The following is a 17,661-nucleotide window of genomic DNA, read 5'->3' as shown; positions in this document are numbered from 1 at the left end:
AGTGGCCCTGCCCCTTGAAACTTCACTGTTTCTGGACAGAACATGTCCAGGAACACCAGGAACACCAGGAACACCCATCCCCTGGGGCAGGAGAGGATGGCAGCACATCAGCCTCTGCTTGGGATCAATCCTGCAGATGGTAGAGGCGGAGAGAGGAGACAGCAGGCAAGAACTGTGGCAGGCTGGAAGGATTCAGCTCAGGTACAAGCTGGACCTAGTCAAGGTTCAGGCAAGGAGAGCACATCTTCACCTGGACTGAACAAGAAGCGTGGTGGAAACCTCCAGAGCTCCTGGAGACAGATGCCAGCAATACAGAAGAAGCTGGAAATTAATGGGTGGAACAAGGAAGTAGGGAGTGTTGGAGAGATGGGTCTAGTGGGAAACAGTCCTCTCAGGAATGTAGCTAGGATTTGCCCTTCGTGCATTTTCTGCTCACCACAACTGCTTTTCACAAAGCCTCTAGCAAACAAGCTCATGGGGAAGAGCCTAGAGGAAGATTTTGAGCATCTCTTAATAGTAGATGAAGTATTTGTGTGGTAAGATTTTTAACCAAGGTGTATCCAGTGATGGCCAAACACCACAATTCCCAGTTTAGACGCCAAATGTTCAAAGGAAAAATTAGGATTGATTGACCAAATCACCAACAGATGATGATTTCAAAACTATTGTTATTTCCCTGGAAACCTCTGACTGCTGAGCAAGTAATTTTCACTCATGAAAAATTTAGGCTTTGTTTAAGGTGGCACTTTGCCAGCAGAAAGAAAGGTGGTGCACATCAAAAATGCTGGTTTTAATTTTGGCTGTACCTGCTGACCCTGACCTGGTGACAGATGGAACACACTGAATCTTTTATAGCACATAAATACTTTGTCCTTCTGCACAGGATGCACTCAGTACCTCCCATAACAATGCAAACTCAATGGCCACCCTTTCTCCTGCACCTACTGGCATCCCACAAGGCAATTATAAGCTGATTTCAAAGCCACTGCTCCTTCCTGGGGGTCCCATAGCCCCTTGCATCCTTTGGTCTTTAATTTCAAAAAGCATCATTGCCTACTCACTCTGAAAACAAGGCTATCCCTCAGGTTTAGGCACATCCATGAGTCTGCCCATCTCGTCATCAATCACAAGAAATGAAGGACAAGCACAGTTGGTAGAAATAAGGGTGTAGTTACAGGTTTTTGCATCAAGTCACACCATCCTCCTAACCTCTAGGCTGAGAAATCTGTGCATGCTCCAAGTCTGGAGAGGTGTCAGTCAGACTGAGTGTACTGAAAGCCAGAATGGGTAAATGCCTGGTTTAGGACCTTTCCCTGATCCTTTGAAGTATCCATACAAGACAGAACAGCAAGAATTACAAGAAAATTGACACCCTCAAGCAAAGACAGACTTTTATTCTGAAAAAACTACTTAAATGCAATCTGCTGCTGTGTAATATATATGCCAGAGGGACAAAATATGGTGTAAAGTAAGATCTCAGCAAGTTGAGATCCAGCTTACATATTTGGCCTGTTTAATCCAAGGATGAAAATAATTACGCAAAGTCAGTCTAAGCAATCCCAGAAGGATTTGAACATATGAAATACAGTCCCTGCGAGAAGCGGAAGGAAGGGAGAGCTTCACCAGTTTGAGTTCCCCTTGGCTTTCCTACGCTTGTGTGTGAATTTGGCCCAGAAAGCTGTCTGGCACAGGGGATGGTGATCATTCATCCTTTCTATTTGCACAAGAATGTGGGAAGGGCTTAGAAAAAGCTCCTCTTCTCCCATCTGGGGGTCTGGGTGGGTGCCAGTTAAGTTCAATGATGCATAACCATTTCAAGAAGCTCCTTGCCACTCTCTGCTTTGCAGACGTTTGTAAAGAAAGCAAATGCACATGCCCCAGCAGCATGTTGGTTGCTCTGTCAGCATTGAGGGTATCCTACTTTTCTCTGCTTGTCATGACAGCAATACCCGGCAGAAAGGAAATAAAACCAGTTTATCACCTTAGCACACATCCAACAAGATTTTCAAACCCCAGCAGCTGGGGGAAAGAGAGGGAAGAAACTTAACACACAGGTAGAAAGTCTTAATGAGGTGTGTGCTCAGAGAAAGCAGAAATTGCATCTTCTTGATGGCACCAGGTGCCCTTCTCACAGCCATGAGCAGCAAGGCAGTGGAGGCAGAGCAAGATGTGCTGCAAGAAGTGAGCTCCTACCTGAAGGCGTGGGCAGGTTTCGGTGCCGTGTCCTGGTGCGTGTCCCCGCTGGGATGGATGAGGTGCTTTGGGTCATTCATGCACCAGGTCCCAGGGTGGGGCCAGCGGGGGCGGCTTTGGCTCCAAACCCCGCCTCGCATGATGTGTGCCCTTCCCTTCCAGCCCTTCCCAAAGGGTGCTCCCCTCTCCCATGGCTCTGGGAGCCCTCCTGAGGAGCCTCTCTGCCTGTGGAGCGGCAAATTGCAGCCAGCCTGCCTCGCCTTTGAGTCCCTGCCAAAGCTTTGTTTGTTTTCTCTTCTGTTTCAAACATCCTTTGTGCCTTTCTGGCTCAGCTAATTAGCTACAATGCTCAGCTTCTCCAGTTTTTAAGTGCTGCCCAAATAAGAGCTGGTCAGACCTAGAGAGACTTTAAAGCTTGTGCTGAGGAAGGAAGGTGCTCTGTGCCTGTGCAGGTTCATCCAGCTGATGCACAGAACATCAGCAAAGGCACGGTGGCTTGGGGCCAGTATCACAACAGGCTGTGTACCTTGGTTTGTGCAGTGCCCTGCAGCCAGAACTGCCACATCCTTGTTCCTGGTCCTGGCACAGATCACTGGGATCAGGTAACAGAGGAAGCCATCAACACCTGCAGGTGCAGGAGGGGCTGGGGGGACTGGGACATTGAAGGGATGACAGCACAAACCCATTGGTGCAAAGGAACATCTCCAGGGCATCCTCTGCAGCCATAAAAAGTGGGGAGCCTGAGAAAGAGGCACCTGGAGAATGAGGAGAACTGCTCTCATTGCTCAGAGGGAGAGATAGAAGAAAGACAGAAAGGCTGTGTATAGGCAAGAAAATCAGGAAGAAAAGCAGCCTTAGATATTTGGAGTTGCTCTATCAGGTGGACCATCAAACTATACTTTAAATGTTTGTCTGAGCTTGACTGCTCTTACAGCCCATGATGTCACTTATCTTTACCTACCACAAGGCAATTTGTCCAGGGGTTAAAACTGCAGTTTCCAGCCATGTGGCAGCCTGTTGTAATCCGCCTCTATTACATAACCCAGCAAATATTTTGCTAAAGTTCAGTTTAATTGCAGGATTGATGGTGGCGAGAAGCATATTCTCCTTTATGAATTTTTCCCCTTTGGAAATCAGGATAGAGACATGCAAGGGGCATTTTTTTCTCTGCTTGCCTTATTCAGTGGCCGAGAAAAGGCACTGTGTTCCCCCTCACACCAGTCATGTTTTGCTTCTCAAGGAAAAGGTTAACATCTCTCCTTTCCCCACTTCTCCTGCTGTGGCACATACCAGAGATCAGAGTGCAAGAGACAAACATGACACAAGTCAAGCAAAGAACTAGAAATAGGGTAGGGAGGAGGTGAGTTATCCTTAGTCCACATTAGGTGGAGTCCAGCTATTCTTGTGCTGTTTTGCTAAGGTCACTCTGGATTAAGAGAGGACACAAAGGGAAAGGGAGGGAGACAAAAAAAAGTTTTGCTATTTAGCTTTTTCCTGAGACTGTTTATAGGCTACTTGACATCATCTCATGATAATTCATGGCAAAGCTTTCCTAGGCTGTTTTCTTCCTCCTCCCTTTAATGCCACTGTTGCCTTTCTGATGGTGTGGGATGTGTGGCTCTTTCCAGATCTCGTATTTTCTCTTGCTCCTCCTCATATCCTTCTCTCTTCTCATTGTGTTGTTGGCCCTTCTGTGTAATACAGAGAACAGCTGTTGAAGGCTCAGAAATGCTGACTGTTGGGCCAGGTCACAAATTTCGCTGTTCTTTACAACAACTTCAGCTCCAGCTCTTTCAGATCCATGCTGACCCACCTTTTCCATCTTTTTTCGTACCTTCTTTTAATCCTTTTTGTTTTTCTAGTCATAGCTGTAATCCCCATTTACTAAAGCTTTCTGTGGTCCAGCTCCCTTTTCCAGTTACACTAGTGTGAATCCAGAGTAAATCTGCTGGTGTAATTGGGATCATAAGATATGAGATGACTGTACCTTCCAGGAGCCAGAGCCAAAACCAATGTCACCATCGTCAGCATCTTTCTCGCCGTTGTTTCCAATATCAAAGAGAGATTGTAGTCTGGGAACAGTGATACCAATCATCAGACTGGGAGCTAAGTTGCATCATTTACCTACTTCAACCTTCTTCAGATGCTTTTCAGCCATTAATTAAGTCTAGGAGCCCAGCAAAGATGAGGGTTATCATTTTCAGGGTGAGGCAATGTTTTCAAAGGCACATATGAAGAGTCCCCTATGGCTCTGTGGTGAAACCTCACATTGACTTTATTGGCTTAATTCAGCAGTAGGGGTCAAAATAAGAGAAAAGTCTCTGTCTTTTGCTGTGTCTTAGCAGAATGTTGATCTCACTGGGAAAATGGATGCCACAGAATGGGTGCAGCGTTTTTGCCATACTACAGTTGTGTCAAATTTGGAGTCGGTGTTCTGTTGAACAGGGTCGGAGGAAATACAAATGTCTGTGACAAGCCACTCCATATATCACTAGTTTCACTGGGACTATCACATTTCCTCTTCCAGCCCATAGCAGCAAGATTCCAGGTCCCTCAGGATTTGAGGATAGATTTTCCCCTTTCATGCTACTGCTGAGTCCCAAAGGGATTTACTCACGTTGGTCATCAGTCCAAGCTAAGCACAGCTTTGGTGCTGCCAGACCTTGAAAACAAAAGTGTGGAGAACCTGATCTGTTCTGCATTCATCCACATCCCCAGCACCTCTCCTGAAACACATCTGGTGCCACAGTAGCTTAAAGGATTTGGGTTCCTGCTGTGTGTCATGAACTTAAAAAAAAAATATAAAATAGAAGCCTGGAAAACTTCCCAGACTGTGCAGTGCATCTGCCTTTTGTGCCCTAAGAAAAGGGTGAAGGTGGTGGGGCTGTTTCCTTTAATTTTCTTGGCCCATAAGCATGCATCGTGTTCTCACACTGGACTAGTCTGCTGGTGCACCCCAGCTGTGTGTTTCATTTTAAAAAGCTTGTATTGAGGTGAGATGGCAGTGAAAGACAGATGAAACAGTTTTGTTTCTTGTTTCTTAGGTATTCTTATGAGCACAACAGTAAATGCAAGAGAAGATTGCATGTGTAATGCACCTGTGTAATTTACAATTAATTTGCTAGCATTAATTTACTAATATTTCTCCCACAGTAATTCTAACAACTAGATACATTTTTTTTTAATTTTTTTTTTTTTTTTTTGTGCTGCCTATTCTAACAGAGGAAGGCACACTGATAGAAATCTAATGGCAATATTGTACTAAAGAAAACTGGAAGCCCAGCCAGGACTAATTAGTGCAACCTCAGACCTGGCTGCTCTCCGCATGCTGAGGCTCTGTGCAGGCACACGGGCTGGCAGGGTTAGTAGGGGAAAAAACTGATGCAAAAACAGGAATGAAAGGTTACACTTGTGCAACTCCTATGGCCCTGAAGATACTTCAACACAAAATGTTACGCCAGCAAGTTTTGGTACACAGACACTACTGTTCAGTTGTAATACCCACTACTAGTAAATACAAAGGCTTAAGGCTAGAAAAATTAGGCATATTATTGGCATTTTCAAACTCATCTGTGTGTCATGATGACACAGTTAGGAAATTGTTGCCATAAAGGCAGGGATGTATCCTTGAGAGACAGTTATTCCTTTGGTGTTTGAGAGCTTGGAGGCCTGGGTTTTATACAGTGAACAGGCTCTAGGATGGGAGAGCTCCCTCGTGCAGAATACCATCTCCATGTGCCTTTTTATTCACATCAACACTGGCTAAAGGAGCTCCTTGTTGTCCCTCCCTGCACTGCCACATCACCCCCAAAGGTGCACTCTCAGTTAGACCAGGGAGAAAATAACCCTCCAGCAGCCCCACTGCCAACCAAAACCCCATGGGGGTGTCCCAGTGCTCAGCAATGCAGCCCTGAGCACCCCACACATCCAGGTCACCCATGGTGGCTGCAGTGGCAGCAGATGTGTGATCCCCAGATGTGCTGGGGATGGGATTGTGACTGGGACAAGGGTGCACAGCCCTGTGCCACGGGAAACACGGGAAGGAGGAAAACACAAGGTCCATCTGCACAGGACACTGGCACTGGGTGACCATGTGTGCAGCAAGCTTGGATCCAGAAGTATTTTGCAGCCACTCCTCTGTGTGACAAGCCCAGCCTGGCTGATTGTTTGAGTGTTTGCCTTGGCAGCGAGTCCCCACGTTGAACCAAGGGTGTCATTTATCTCTGGTGGTGGCAGTGCTCGCCCGAGCGAGGAGCTGCAGCACAGCCCTGGAGGCCCTGGCTCGTGGGGGCTCTCCCTGGCCTTTGCTTTGCATTCTTCCACCTCTCACACAGTAACAAGGGCCCTGGAAAAGAGGCTGCTGCAGCCAGAATGCCTTGGACAGAAACAGATGGTGCACAAACTGCTGGGTGAAATGCATCCCACTTGGTGCCCAGAGAAGCACACTACTTGAGATGTCTGTTGATTCTCTTTCCTTCTTGAAGTTTTGAAATACAGCAGTAAAGAAAAATCAACACTTTTCAGCTGGTTTTGGTTTGCTGCTGGGCTATGTCCGTTCCTCACATGAATCAGAAGCTGTGGCAAACACAATGTGCTGTGCCTCTGGCGGGTACATACCATCCCCACTTCTTGCAGCTTGATGGAGAACAGCAAACCCTTCATTGGGCTGGGGATGGACAAAGAAAGCCTTGTTGCCTGTGGGGCTCTGTCATGCCGATGTTTCTTTTTCACTTGTGCTCATAAGTCACCAAAGGGCCCGTGGGTACCCATTGGAAATAGAAGTGTGAAACTAATAACTAAAAATATAAACTCTGGAGGGAAGAAAATGAGTCAGGAGGGAGGGAAGACCGAGAGAAGCCAGAGGGATGCAATTTACTGAGCCTGATTCATGATGCTGGCAGGGATCTCTCTGCCAGAGCCAGATGAATCAGATTCCTTTTCAGTCTGTGCTGGCACCACAGTTATTTTGGTGTTACCATGGGCAGAACAAGAGTCAGTATTGGGAAGCATTACTGGGCAGAGAGTGAGTGTCTGTTGAAACTGAAACAGCTTGTCATCCTAACAATATTCTCACTGAATGAAGTAGAAGGAGGGAAGATGAAATATGCTGGTGTGTCAGGTCAGAACTTCTCCTGAGAGGCAGGGAGGTGTTCCTCACCCAGGCTGGGCGTCTGCCTCCTACGGGTTTTGTTTGTCTCTGTCTCTTGATGGGGTTGGAATAGATGCTGTTGCAGCTCATAGTCGAACATCTTGAGAAAATATTTCTAGGAAAAAAAGTGTAACTGAGCTAGCATTTTGGTTTAGATCCTCAAAATTTGTGGACTGTATTCAGCAAGTCTTACAGTGGAATGGTAGTGCAGTCTTTGGCATGGCAGACAAGAACAGAGAAGAAGGGATGTCACTGTACTTGTAGTGTTTTTCTGATGTCATAGCTTGCACTGGAGCCCTGACCAGGGACTTCCAGAGCTCCAGCTGGTCTCAGGATCTCAGGTGTGTTATTCCCACACAGTGCAAGATCAATGTGGCTCCTGAGAAGCAGCAATCTTGTGGTCCAGGTGTCCACTCAGCAAAGGACTAAGCTATGTGTTTTATTTTGACCCTTGCTCCAATCTAGTGGCAATTAGGAGGCCATACACACTTGTTCCAGTGTCTTAGTGAATGGAGTCTTTTACAGCCATTAGTTTCTGAGGATTTAGATCATGCCCCAAAACAAGGTGAAGAAAAAGTTTAGAAAACATTTCTGCTAGAAAGACCTCTATTTTTAGGATTTGGCCAATTGCCACAGTTTGCCAATGGAGATGTTCTCCTACTTATTTTTTGTTCTGACTCAAAAATTATCCATGAAAAACATGTTCATCAACAACTGCAAAATGCTCCCAGCCTCCTCCAGATGTCAGATCCAAGTGCATGCCTCTGCTTGCCTGGCTAATAAAGAAAACTGACAAATTTTTGTTTATCTGTTTCTCACCTGTGTCATTGTGACAGTCAGCTAAAGCAGGAGCAGATGAATTTAGCCAGCAGAGACAGGAGCTTACAAAACCAGGCTATTTTTAGCCAGCCTTCCTTCCATGCTGTGGAGGAAACGAGGCATTTAATATGCTCTGCTTGATGTGGGATTCATGGTGTGGTTTTCCCCACCCTTGCTCAGATGATCCTGCCTCATCACCATCCTTTCTCAAACCCATATCACATGCCTGGGCAGCCAGCCAGCCTACCTGTCTGAGAAAAACAGAGCTGCTTCTCCCCACCACACCCTGAGGATGATAACCCATTGTCAGGAAACATCAGCAATAACTGTTTGGAAAGCAGATGCCTGTCAAACTTCACATGCAGCCAACTTTCCCTGCTGCATCCCTTCCCAGCACAGATCTTGCTGTAGGTGCCATGCCCTGGTCCTGCTTGGCACCCCTAGGCACCAGGATCTGGTTGGTGCCATGGCATGACCCAGGGCAGGAGATGCTCCTCTGACATGTCACCCACCAACAGCATCCTGTCACACCACCAGAAAGTGGCACCATGGAAGTAATAACCCAAGTTCATGGCATGGGGGAAATGGAATTTTGTTTCTTTAGTAGAAAAAAGCCTGAAAAAAACCAACCCAAACATTTTGCTAACTGGTGGGGAAAGCCTGGTTTGCTAGAGTGCTCTGTTCGTACACTGGTTGTTTTTGTTTCTATTAGGTAGCACCTAGAAGTCCCAAGAATGCCTCTGATGTGATAAATAGAAAGAGTAGTAAGAACCACAAAACTAGTTTGTTTGCTAAACAAGTAAATCTGTGCAGGCAGACAAACATTAGGAAAATGCTACTACTGGGAAAGTCGCATTTAGAAAAGAAAATATTTTTGCCAAAACTATGTTAAATATATTTTAAATAAATCGTATTTAAATACTGTCAGAGTGTAGTCCTAAAATATATTCTATAACCTTATAGCAATTGTTTAATCTAATCACCAGGTAACCAGCACAGAGTCAGACTGTTTCTTTTGTTGGGTGGAGAGATAGGAGTTATTCCTTGAGTTGTCTCCTTGATTTCAACAAGTCAGCTTAGGCAATAATAGGACTCAGAGTCTGACAAGCAATTTCTGGCTTTCCATTGTTATGGAAAGTATAATCCCAAACTATTTATAAAAGAAAACAGAAATAGTCAGGCATTTAAAGAAAAAAAAATAAAAGCACTCCACTTTTAGACTATCAAAATCTTACAGACTGTGTTTTGTAGGTTATAACTTCTACCAGAATAAATAGCAAGGAAATTTATTGCAGAATGTAGATAAACATAGTTTTTTGTATATTTTAGGGAGGAAAAGATACTGTAGAAATTTCAGATTCCTGCCATTTTTGTAGAGACAACTTTAAGACTTAAGTTGCTTGTTTTAAAACAGGTCAATCTCTGCATAAACTGAAGGGCAGATTTGTAATTTATTGATACACTTCTGCCAGCTAAGCACTGTTTTGCATTACTCTCTATACTCATTCCTCCAGTCATCCCTGTTCTGCTTCAGCAATATTTTATATTAAAATGTGTATCTTTTCCCCTTAAAAAAAAAAAATTAAATTGCTAATTTCCTCCTGCTCTGCAGGGAAACCCAGGAAAACAATCTCTGCTTCCAGAGTGCCGTGTTGTCCAGCCAACAGACCGAATACAGAGCATAGGACACGTTGAATTTGCAAACACACAGTGCACGGCACAGCTTTAGCCATTGTAAATGCCGGGTGGATCGGATCATGCAGGAATCCTGCTACTCTGAAAATGAAGGGCAAGCTCGTGAATTAAGGCATGCAACCCGAAAGAGGTCATTTAGACACAGCTTGAATTTAATTTGTTTACAAAGTCAAAGGCTTCTTTAAGCATAGCTTCGACATAGGCAGGAAAGTTTAGAGGAGGTAACACAGGCTTTTCTTAACTCTATTTTTCCTTATCTGATTCATGCAGCATCAGAGAAAGCCACACCCCAGCAGCTGCAGGGTTTGCCTGGGAGGCTGAGTCGCAGCGAGCGGAGTGCAGGAAAGCAGAAGCAGAATACAGAAAAGTATAGAAAATGTAAGCCCACCACTGGCTGGAGATCCTTGCCAGTTAGGAAGAACTAGATGAAAGCAGTCACACATCTTGGTAGATTATGGTGGTACAGCAATAACAAGAGAGGAAAACTTTGTCTTTTCAGAGGATCCCGGTGCAGAATCAGTCCCAATCCAGAGGAGGAGACGGAGACTTTGTGATTCTGTGCTGCAGAAAAAGTGCAGCTAGACTGAAACTAAATGCTGACACACTCCTCAGCCTCTCAGTGAATATACATCCTTGGATGCCAACCAGGTTATTCCGGGCTGCCCTGCATTGCATTATGCCTCACTGATCACTGCTTGCAGAGCTGGAGTTCAGGTCATTGCAGGGAGAGAAGAGGAGTGGTGAGGATGTTGCTCGCGGAGTCTGAGCACACTTAGGGAGATTGATGAAGGCTGCCCGGCTGCCCGATTGGCTGCTGCTCTCCCCGGGCTCAGCAGAGAGGCCACGCTGACAGAGCACAGCAGCCTCCTGGTGATGGAGAGAGCCAGGAGCAGTGGGGCTGGCAGTGTTCTGCATGCCTCCCTGAGGAAATGCAGAGAAGCATGCAAGAAGGGTGAGCAGACCTGGGATTTTCCCTTCCCTGTGAGCAAGGTCTGCTGCCCTCCCCACCAAATCAGCAGAAGGGAATCCCACTCATCTGCTTAAAATTACATTCTGGACACTCATCAGAAGAAGGGGTTTGGGACACATCTTGGAAATGAACTTGTATTCATGGCCAGCTACATACCACCACTAAGAATGAAAAAGAACAAGATATAAATTATATGTAGACTTTCTGTGTTGAACTTATTATAATGCTCAGACATTTCATTAGTAATCTTTGAAAAACAGGAAAATCATGCTGCCAAAACCAGCTGCTGTGCAAGAATGTGCACTTGGGTCTGATGCAGTGTCCACTGAGATCAACAGGAGAAGTTTCCCTGATCCTAGTGGAAGCTGAGGAGAGGATGAGAGCAGCCAGTGTAAGCCAGGAAGCCAATGCTGCTAAAGACAGGGAGTGTGCCATACCATCACCCCTGCTTTCTGGCTGTGAGTATGGCAGTGCTATGGGTGAGGAGCACAAGGTGGGAAGGGACTTCAAGGCTTCATGCTAGAGTTGGCCTCCTTGGCATTTATGACAAGGAAGGCAACAAATATGGTTGTACTGCTTGGCATCCACCTTGGGTTATACCTAGCCCTTAGTTTGTCTCGAGGAGCATAATCCCCATGACTCCAGTTAGCCTGGCCCCACCAGCTCTGTGGGGGTTTGGTGCCTCAAAGTACACAGGAGAGGTGACTCCCACCAAAAGTCAGGTCTGTGGACTTCTCAGGCCGGGGTTCAACTCCCACAGCTTTAGATGCCTAGAGAATAAAAGCTTCATGCTGTGTCCCATTGTAGTCAAAGGACTGTAGTCATCCAACCATATTTTGTTAATTGTATCTCTAACCTTTATATTCTGCTAATTGTGCCTGATGCTGTAAATCCTTGAGCAGCAGGGCCAGTCCAAGGCCCCAGCTTGTCATGGCTCACACATGGAGAGGATGGATCAGAAGACAGAGTGGTGACTCAGGGATTCTCAGTGCGCATAGGATGTGGTTTCTCTCTATTTGCAGAACCAGCTGATCAGGAGAGCGGGGTGGTATCTGACAAGTGAATTATTCGTAGTGCAGTACAGGAATAAAAATCCATGTGCTCTTTCCTACTGTTGAAAGCCCTTTAAAGACATGCTTTTGAACATAGTAAAATATTTAGTGAAGATGACAACAGCTCAAGTAAAAATGCAGATGCAAGCAGATGTGCATACACACACAGAACAACTCAGCTGGGAGATCTCCCTATTTACTCATTTCAGCTGTATGTTTGCACCTACGAAGCCAAAATATTTCTTGTGACAGATATTTTTGGTTAGCTTTATTTTTGCTTCTGGTATCAGTAGTGAATTCCTGTACAATGCAGAAAGTGAGCAGAAAAGGAATGCACCAATATGTCATTATCCAACACAGGAAGAAGGGGTAAATCTGGAAGAGATCCATAACTGGGGACTAGATATAAATGAGGTTTCAGAGCTTGAAGCATGACATGTGCAGAAATCAGTCCAGCACTGTGCTGCCAGGCACCCCAGCTCTCTGGGCTGCTGCCTTGTGCTAAACACAAATACCCTCTGGAGGGACCTGGTTTCTGTTGGCCAGGAGATTGGATCCCTCCCACACAGGCACAGAGGGGGCTGCTCTGCAGGAGAAGTTCAGCCCATCTGGATTCCTGAGCCTGCTGAGCTGCTGGATCTCCAGAGATGTTTTGTTAGGTATCCTTGGAGCTTGATTTATCCGTGGTAGCAGGTTTGGGTTTCTCCACCTGCAGTGGTTTAGGGGTGGTACCACTTTTGTCACAACACACCAGTCCACAGAGCTCTCTCCTGGCATGCACGTAGTCTGGGTTCAGTTCTCAGCTTGCTCTGTCAGGGTGAAGGTTTGGATTCACATTTTCCTTATCTCAGAAGAACCAGAGACATAAATACAGAGCTTCATTGGATCTGGAAAACATCCTTTCGTGACACCATTAAGAAAGCTCTGTGTCTCTTGCCTGCCAAATGAATTCCATCAGAGTCTTCACAGATGAAGGGAAAGTGGCAGCCCTTTCCTGAAGGAAATGGCCATAAATCAGTAGCTGCTTGCCCATGTCACCAGTCTCTGCTGAAACAAGGTCTGAGGTGCTGATAGAAGGGACCCAAGATTTAGAACTGCACAACCACATAGACCTGCTGGCTACCCTGTGCAGGGCCACAGCTCAGCCTGTCCTCCCTAGGCTATTTCCAGCCTTCTGCTGCTCTCTGCAAGCATTTTCAACCTGTAAATAGGACTAATGCTACAGTTTTCTGATCACACCCTTTCTCCGTAAAATCCAAGCATCTTGTCCTCTGAAAATGTCCTCCCTCCATCGCTCATTAGGTTCAGCCAGGTGGAGATGCCCTCAGGGCTGGCAGCTGAGTCTGATGGCCTCAGGGCAAGTGTGTCATGGAAATATCCACAGATGACAGAAAAAGAGGGAAAAGCAATTGCAAAGTGCTAAAGCTCCCTCCGGGGCTGTGAACAAAAATAAGATAAAAAGACAATACCAGACCTTTCCGTGACATTTCACACCCCAGAAAATTTGTGGTGGGGGAGGAGTAAGTGGGTTGTGGTTTGGGAACAGGAGCCTTTTTCCATGGGGTATGCAGCCTTGCTGCTCTGTGTCCCTTCACTGCTTGTCACATCCCCTGGACCAGGCCACCAACTGAGCAATGTCCCAGAGCAAGGCAGTCACTGGCTGTCAGAGTTTGGTGGTGTGGTATTTCTGGGTTCTTTGTTTCCAGCTGAGTCTACAAAGACCCAAAAGTGAGATATTGGAAGGAGTATGTTTGCATGACTAAGGAAAAGATTAACTGAAGTGTCTTCAGTTTTTAAAGCAGGACATGTACATTGCAAGTTAACTTTCAAGGATTTTTAATAGCCTCTGGAAAGATAAATGTACCTCTGAAAGGAGATTCCTCTAGAGATGGGTGTTGCAGACACACACCTCTCCATTATTGCTCAAGGAGCCTGGAGGATGGATTCAGTCCAGTTTCTGCATTTTCTTCTGTACACAAAGGTACCTGATGCCCATCCTGGGTACCTTAGGGCCCCTAGACATCTACATGGGGCTGGCAGATCTGACACAGGACCCAGGATAAACCTGTCCGCTTCCAGAGAGGCCAGCAGAGGCAAGGCAGCATATCCTGCTTGTCTGAGAGCATGACTTGCCTACATTTGGATGGCTGAACCTGGCCAGGGAGGCTGCACTTTGACATTGTTAAAGCTGAGTCAACACATCTGTTCTGGATCTTGACAATTCGAATAATGGGCAGATCAAAATTGTTCAGAGACACATATTTATTTTTCTACATTCATTCCAACTTGTTTTGTTTGAATTACTCTTTCCCTTGCAGTTCAACTCGTCCAAACAGTGCAGCACAAGTGAAGATATCTCTTCCAATGAGCTTATATTTCTGTCCTGTGTGTACTTCCTGAGTAGCAACACCTCATTTGGTTTCTTGTTAGAAACTTCCTCCTCTGGATGTGTGACCCAGTTCATTTCACAGGTAGGACTGCTCCAGTGGGATTTATGGCTCTGGGCTGGCACACCTCGTTCCCTCTGTGCTGTTGGAGGAGGGCAGCCTGTGCAGGAGCACGGTGGCAGGGTGAGGTCAGGGCACAGACCTGATCTCCTCCCCATCTGCTCGATTCTCACAATAACACCACAGTCTTGCCAAAAATATAAATACTACCAGAAATTAGGGGCTAGCAATATCACAGAATCATAGAATAGTTTGGGTTGGAAGGGATCTTTAAAGGTCATATAGTGCAACCCCCTGGAATAGCAGGGACATCTTCAACTAGATCAGGTTGTTCAAAGCCCCATCCAACCTAACCTTGAACACTTCCAGGGATGGGGCAGCTGCTGTCTCTCTGGGCAGCCTGTATTTCACCAGTTTCATTGCAAAAATCTCTTCTAATCTTTCAGTTTAAAGCCTTTCCCCTTTGTCCTACCCCTCCATGCCCTTGTCAAAAGTTCCTCTCCAGCTCTCTTGGAGCCCCTGTAGGCACTGGAAGGGGCTCTAAGGTCTCCCTGGAGCCTTCCCTTCTCCAGGCTGAGCAGCTCCTGCTCTCTCAGCCTGTGTTTGTAGGACAGGTGCTCCAGCCCTCTGATCCTCTCTGTGGCCTTCTCTGGACCCGCTCCAGCAGGTCCCTGTTATATCCTGAGCAATTCCTCCAAATGTCAGCACTCCATGTCTCCATGCACCAGTGTGTTCAGATGACTGTGCCCTAGGTCAGTGTGTACAGGAGGAAGAATTCCAGCTGTCCTTTTGCTCTGCAGTTTTCATACCACTGAGAGGTTAATGAGGCTGAATGCCTCCCTGATCCTCAAATACTTGGGTGAAACGGGGAGCACAGCTCGTGCCTTGGAAACTCAGAGCTGGGGAAGGCTGCTCAGCCACCAGCATCTGTTCTCAGCGGCTGTGTGAGCCCTGCAGTGCCTTCTCCAGCCCTTCAGCTGCTCTGCAACAGCACATGGCTGAACTGCGAGCAGCTTCTTTGTTCCCATGGGCATGGATGTCACTGTCACTCTGCACTGTGGCTTTCCAGGTGGCACAGCTATGTCCCAGTCTTGATTCCTACGTGCACTCCAGTATCCAAATTAATATACTTGCTCTTTTGAGGGCCCACATTCCTCTCTCTTCATTCTCTTCTTTCTTGGTCTCAATGTCCTTCTATTCTTGACCCTCAGTGGTTGGTTACTGGTCAGATGGTGCTGCCACTGCATGGGCAATTATGGAAAATGGGTGGCAGGAGGTTTTTCCACTGAGGTCTCTTAGGATCAGAGGGGAGATGCATTGCCCTGGGAAATATGTTCACATTTCCATGTCCAACAGAAGGCTCAGCTAGTCCCTCCTCAGCCTTCCCTCTCCCCTTCAATGGCCTCCTGAACTGTGCCCATTCTTATTTGTGAGATGTCTTCTGCTTGGATTTATGCTCTGGCCAGTTCAGCTGTTTGAGATCTGCAAGGTCCTGAACATCTTCTGAATTACCAATTTTCTTGTTTTCTTTATGTGACTGCTTTTTTCCTAGAGTGTTTTACATAACTTTCTAGGTGATTGGAGGTTTCAGTCTACGTGACATGGACCAGTTCCAGTGACTTTTCCCACCTCACTTTTGTGATCTGGTATCTGCTGAGTTACACAATCCCCTCTGACAGTAACATTCAGCTCATCCCTCCCCCAAGGTAAAAATCTGCTTAGGGAGCTGCTCTCATCTCAGATGCACAAACCTTTTCTGGCACAAATGAAATGGGAAAGTCAGACAACAAAGTTCCCTGGAGCCAAATGGGTGTCATTCATTCCTGCCATGTCTTGCTCTTTTAAGCAGTACAGCAAGAACAGAACAGAGAACTTAGGAGCAAGTTTAGAAGTTGTCTGAAACTGTTCCTACAGGCAAGCAGAGCTAATAATTGAACATGGAAAAAATTAGATACAAAATATTAAAATATTTTGCCTGAAATTAAAAAAAACCCAAAACCAAAAAAGCAAAAAACAACCCTGCTCAACTTCAGCCTTCCAGCCTCATCCTTCCCTTTTAAATATGTCTGTGATTTGCTCCACTCTTGGAACTGTGCACGTAGAGTATCCAAAATGAACATGCTGCAGCTTCCCTGATGCAGAAGGAGCCCAGTTGCACTGGCCTTTAGTGTGCAGAGTCCAGATGCATGAAAAAATTGATCTTTTCTAAGAAAAATTGGTTCAGCTCTTTACCAGTTTATAAAACTTTGGCACCAAGCTCTTGGAGTGTTCCTTCTAGCTTTAGTAACTTGGGTCCACATCATTTTACTGGTCTAAGTGAAGACTCCAGAATATGGTTCCTGACTGTAGAGGATCTTGTCATGGCTGTTTGTTCTCTTTTTTTAATGTGCATTTGGTGCATGCAAGTGGGCGTGTACTGGTACATCCATGGGGCAGGGAAGGAAGGAAATATGCAGTGCCCAGTGAATTTCTGTTGGGTCATGTTTTGATGTCCTGACTCAGCTGTTCTTTTGGCCAGGCTCTATTGACCAGCTGTTCAAAGCTATTCAGACACCGGATGTCTCAGTATAGTTCAGCATCTGTCTCAGGGTGGCTGAGGACTGGTAAGGACCTCTAGGGACTCATGATTATTATTTGTAAAGTCACTGGCTTTTACTGTTGATATAACTGGACCCTCTGTGCCTAAATTCCTTTTTTTCCTACTGTTGCTCTTTTTGCCTTTTAGAAGAGTCCCCTCTCTGCTGTCTGATTTTTAGCCTCCTCCTCTCTCATCTCAGATGCACAAACCTTTTCTGGCACAAATGAAATGGGAAAATCAGACAACAAAGTTCCCTGGAGCTAAGTGGGTGTCAGTCTTTAGGCAGAGATCAAGGCTTGGGAAGAAGAGATTTCACTGCTTTAAACAGTGAGAAAAACTTTGTGCAGGTTAAGTCTCCTGCACCCTCATCACACTATAATAATGCTAAAGTGCAGTACAGATGTTCCTAGTAAAATATACTTGCTTTCAGGCTTCCTTTTTGAGACAATCAGGTGCAATATCTCAGTGTTTTACCCAAAAAGACTCTTAGTTCTATTTAAATAACTTTGAAAGTTTCATTAAAATGAAAAAATGTGAAAATTTCTGAGTGAGATATATCAACCTCAACTATATAAAAGCTTTCGTTTTTACATGAAACTATCTGCATACCCTGATTTGTCCAGTTATGAGTATAGTTAATTTATCTCTTTCTGTTTCTGCCATTTGAGTCCCAGAAAATCCATTACAGAAATTTCTTTCCTTTTTCAATGTTACATTCTTTAGGCTATGAAGAGGTATTGGTTGCCTAAAATCTGCTA

At 45.6% G+C, this 17,661-nt stretch overlaps 1 protein-coding gene across 1 annotated transcript in view; it reads right to left on the bottom strand.

Moving 5' to 3' along the window:
• The window catches only part of LOC116997305 (protein AHNAK2), a 74,189-nt gene extending 63,519 nt beyond the window's left edge, over window positions 1-10,670 (bottom strand). Inside the window, exon 1 of the mRNA XM_042779369.1 lies at window positions 10,245-10,670. Coding sequence (XP_042635303.1) covers window positions 10,245-10,299 — 55 coding nt within the window. The 5' untranslated portion in view covers window positions 10,300-10,670. The remainder of the gene's footprint in view (window positions 1-10,244) is intronic.
• Between the last annotated feature and the right edge of the window lie 6,991 nt (window positions 10,671-17,661).

This window comes from Catharus ustulatus, chromosome 6, assembly GCF_009819885.2.
Source record: "Catharus ustulatus isolate bCatUst1 chromosome 6, bCatUst1.pri.v2, whole genome shotgun sequence".
Lineage (NCBI taxonomy): Eukaryota > Metazoa > Chordata > Aves > Passeriformes > Turdidae > Catharus > Catharus ustulatus.
The sequence above is the reverse complement of the archived record's forward strand: the minus strand, read 5'-3'. Positions and strand labels throughout refer to the sequence as shown.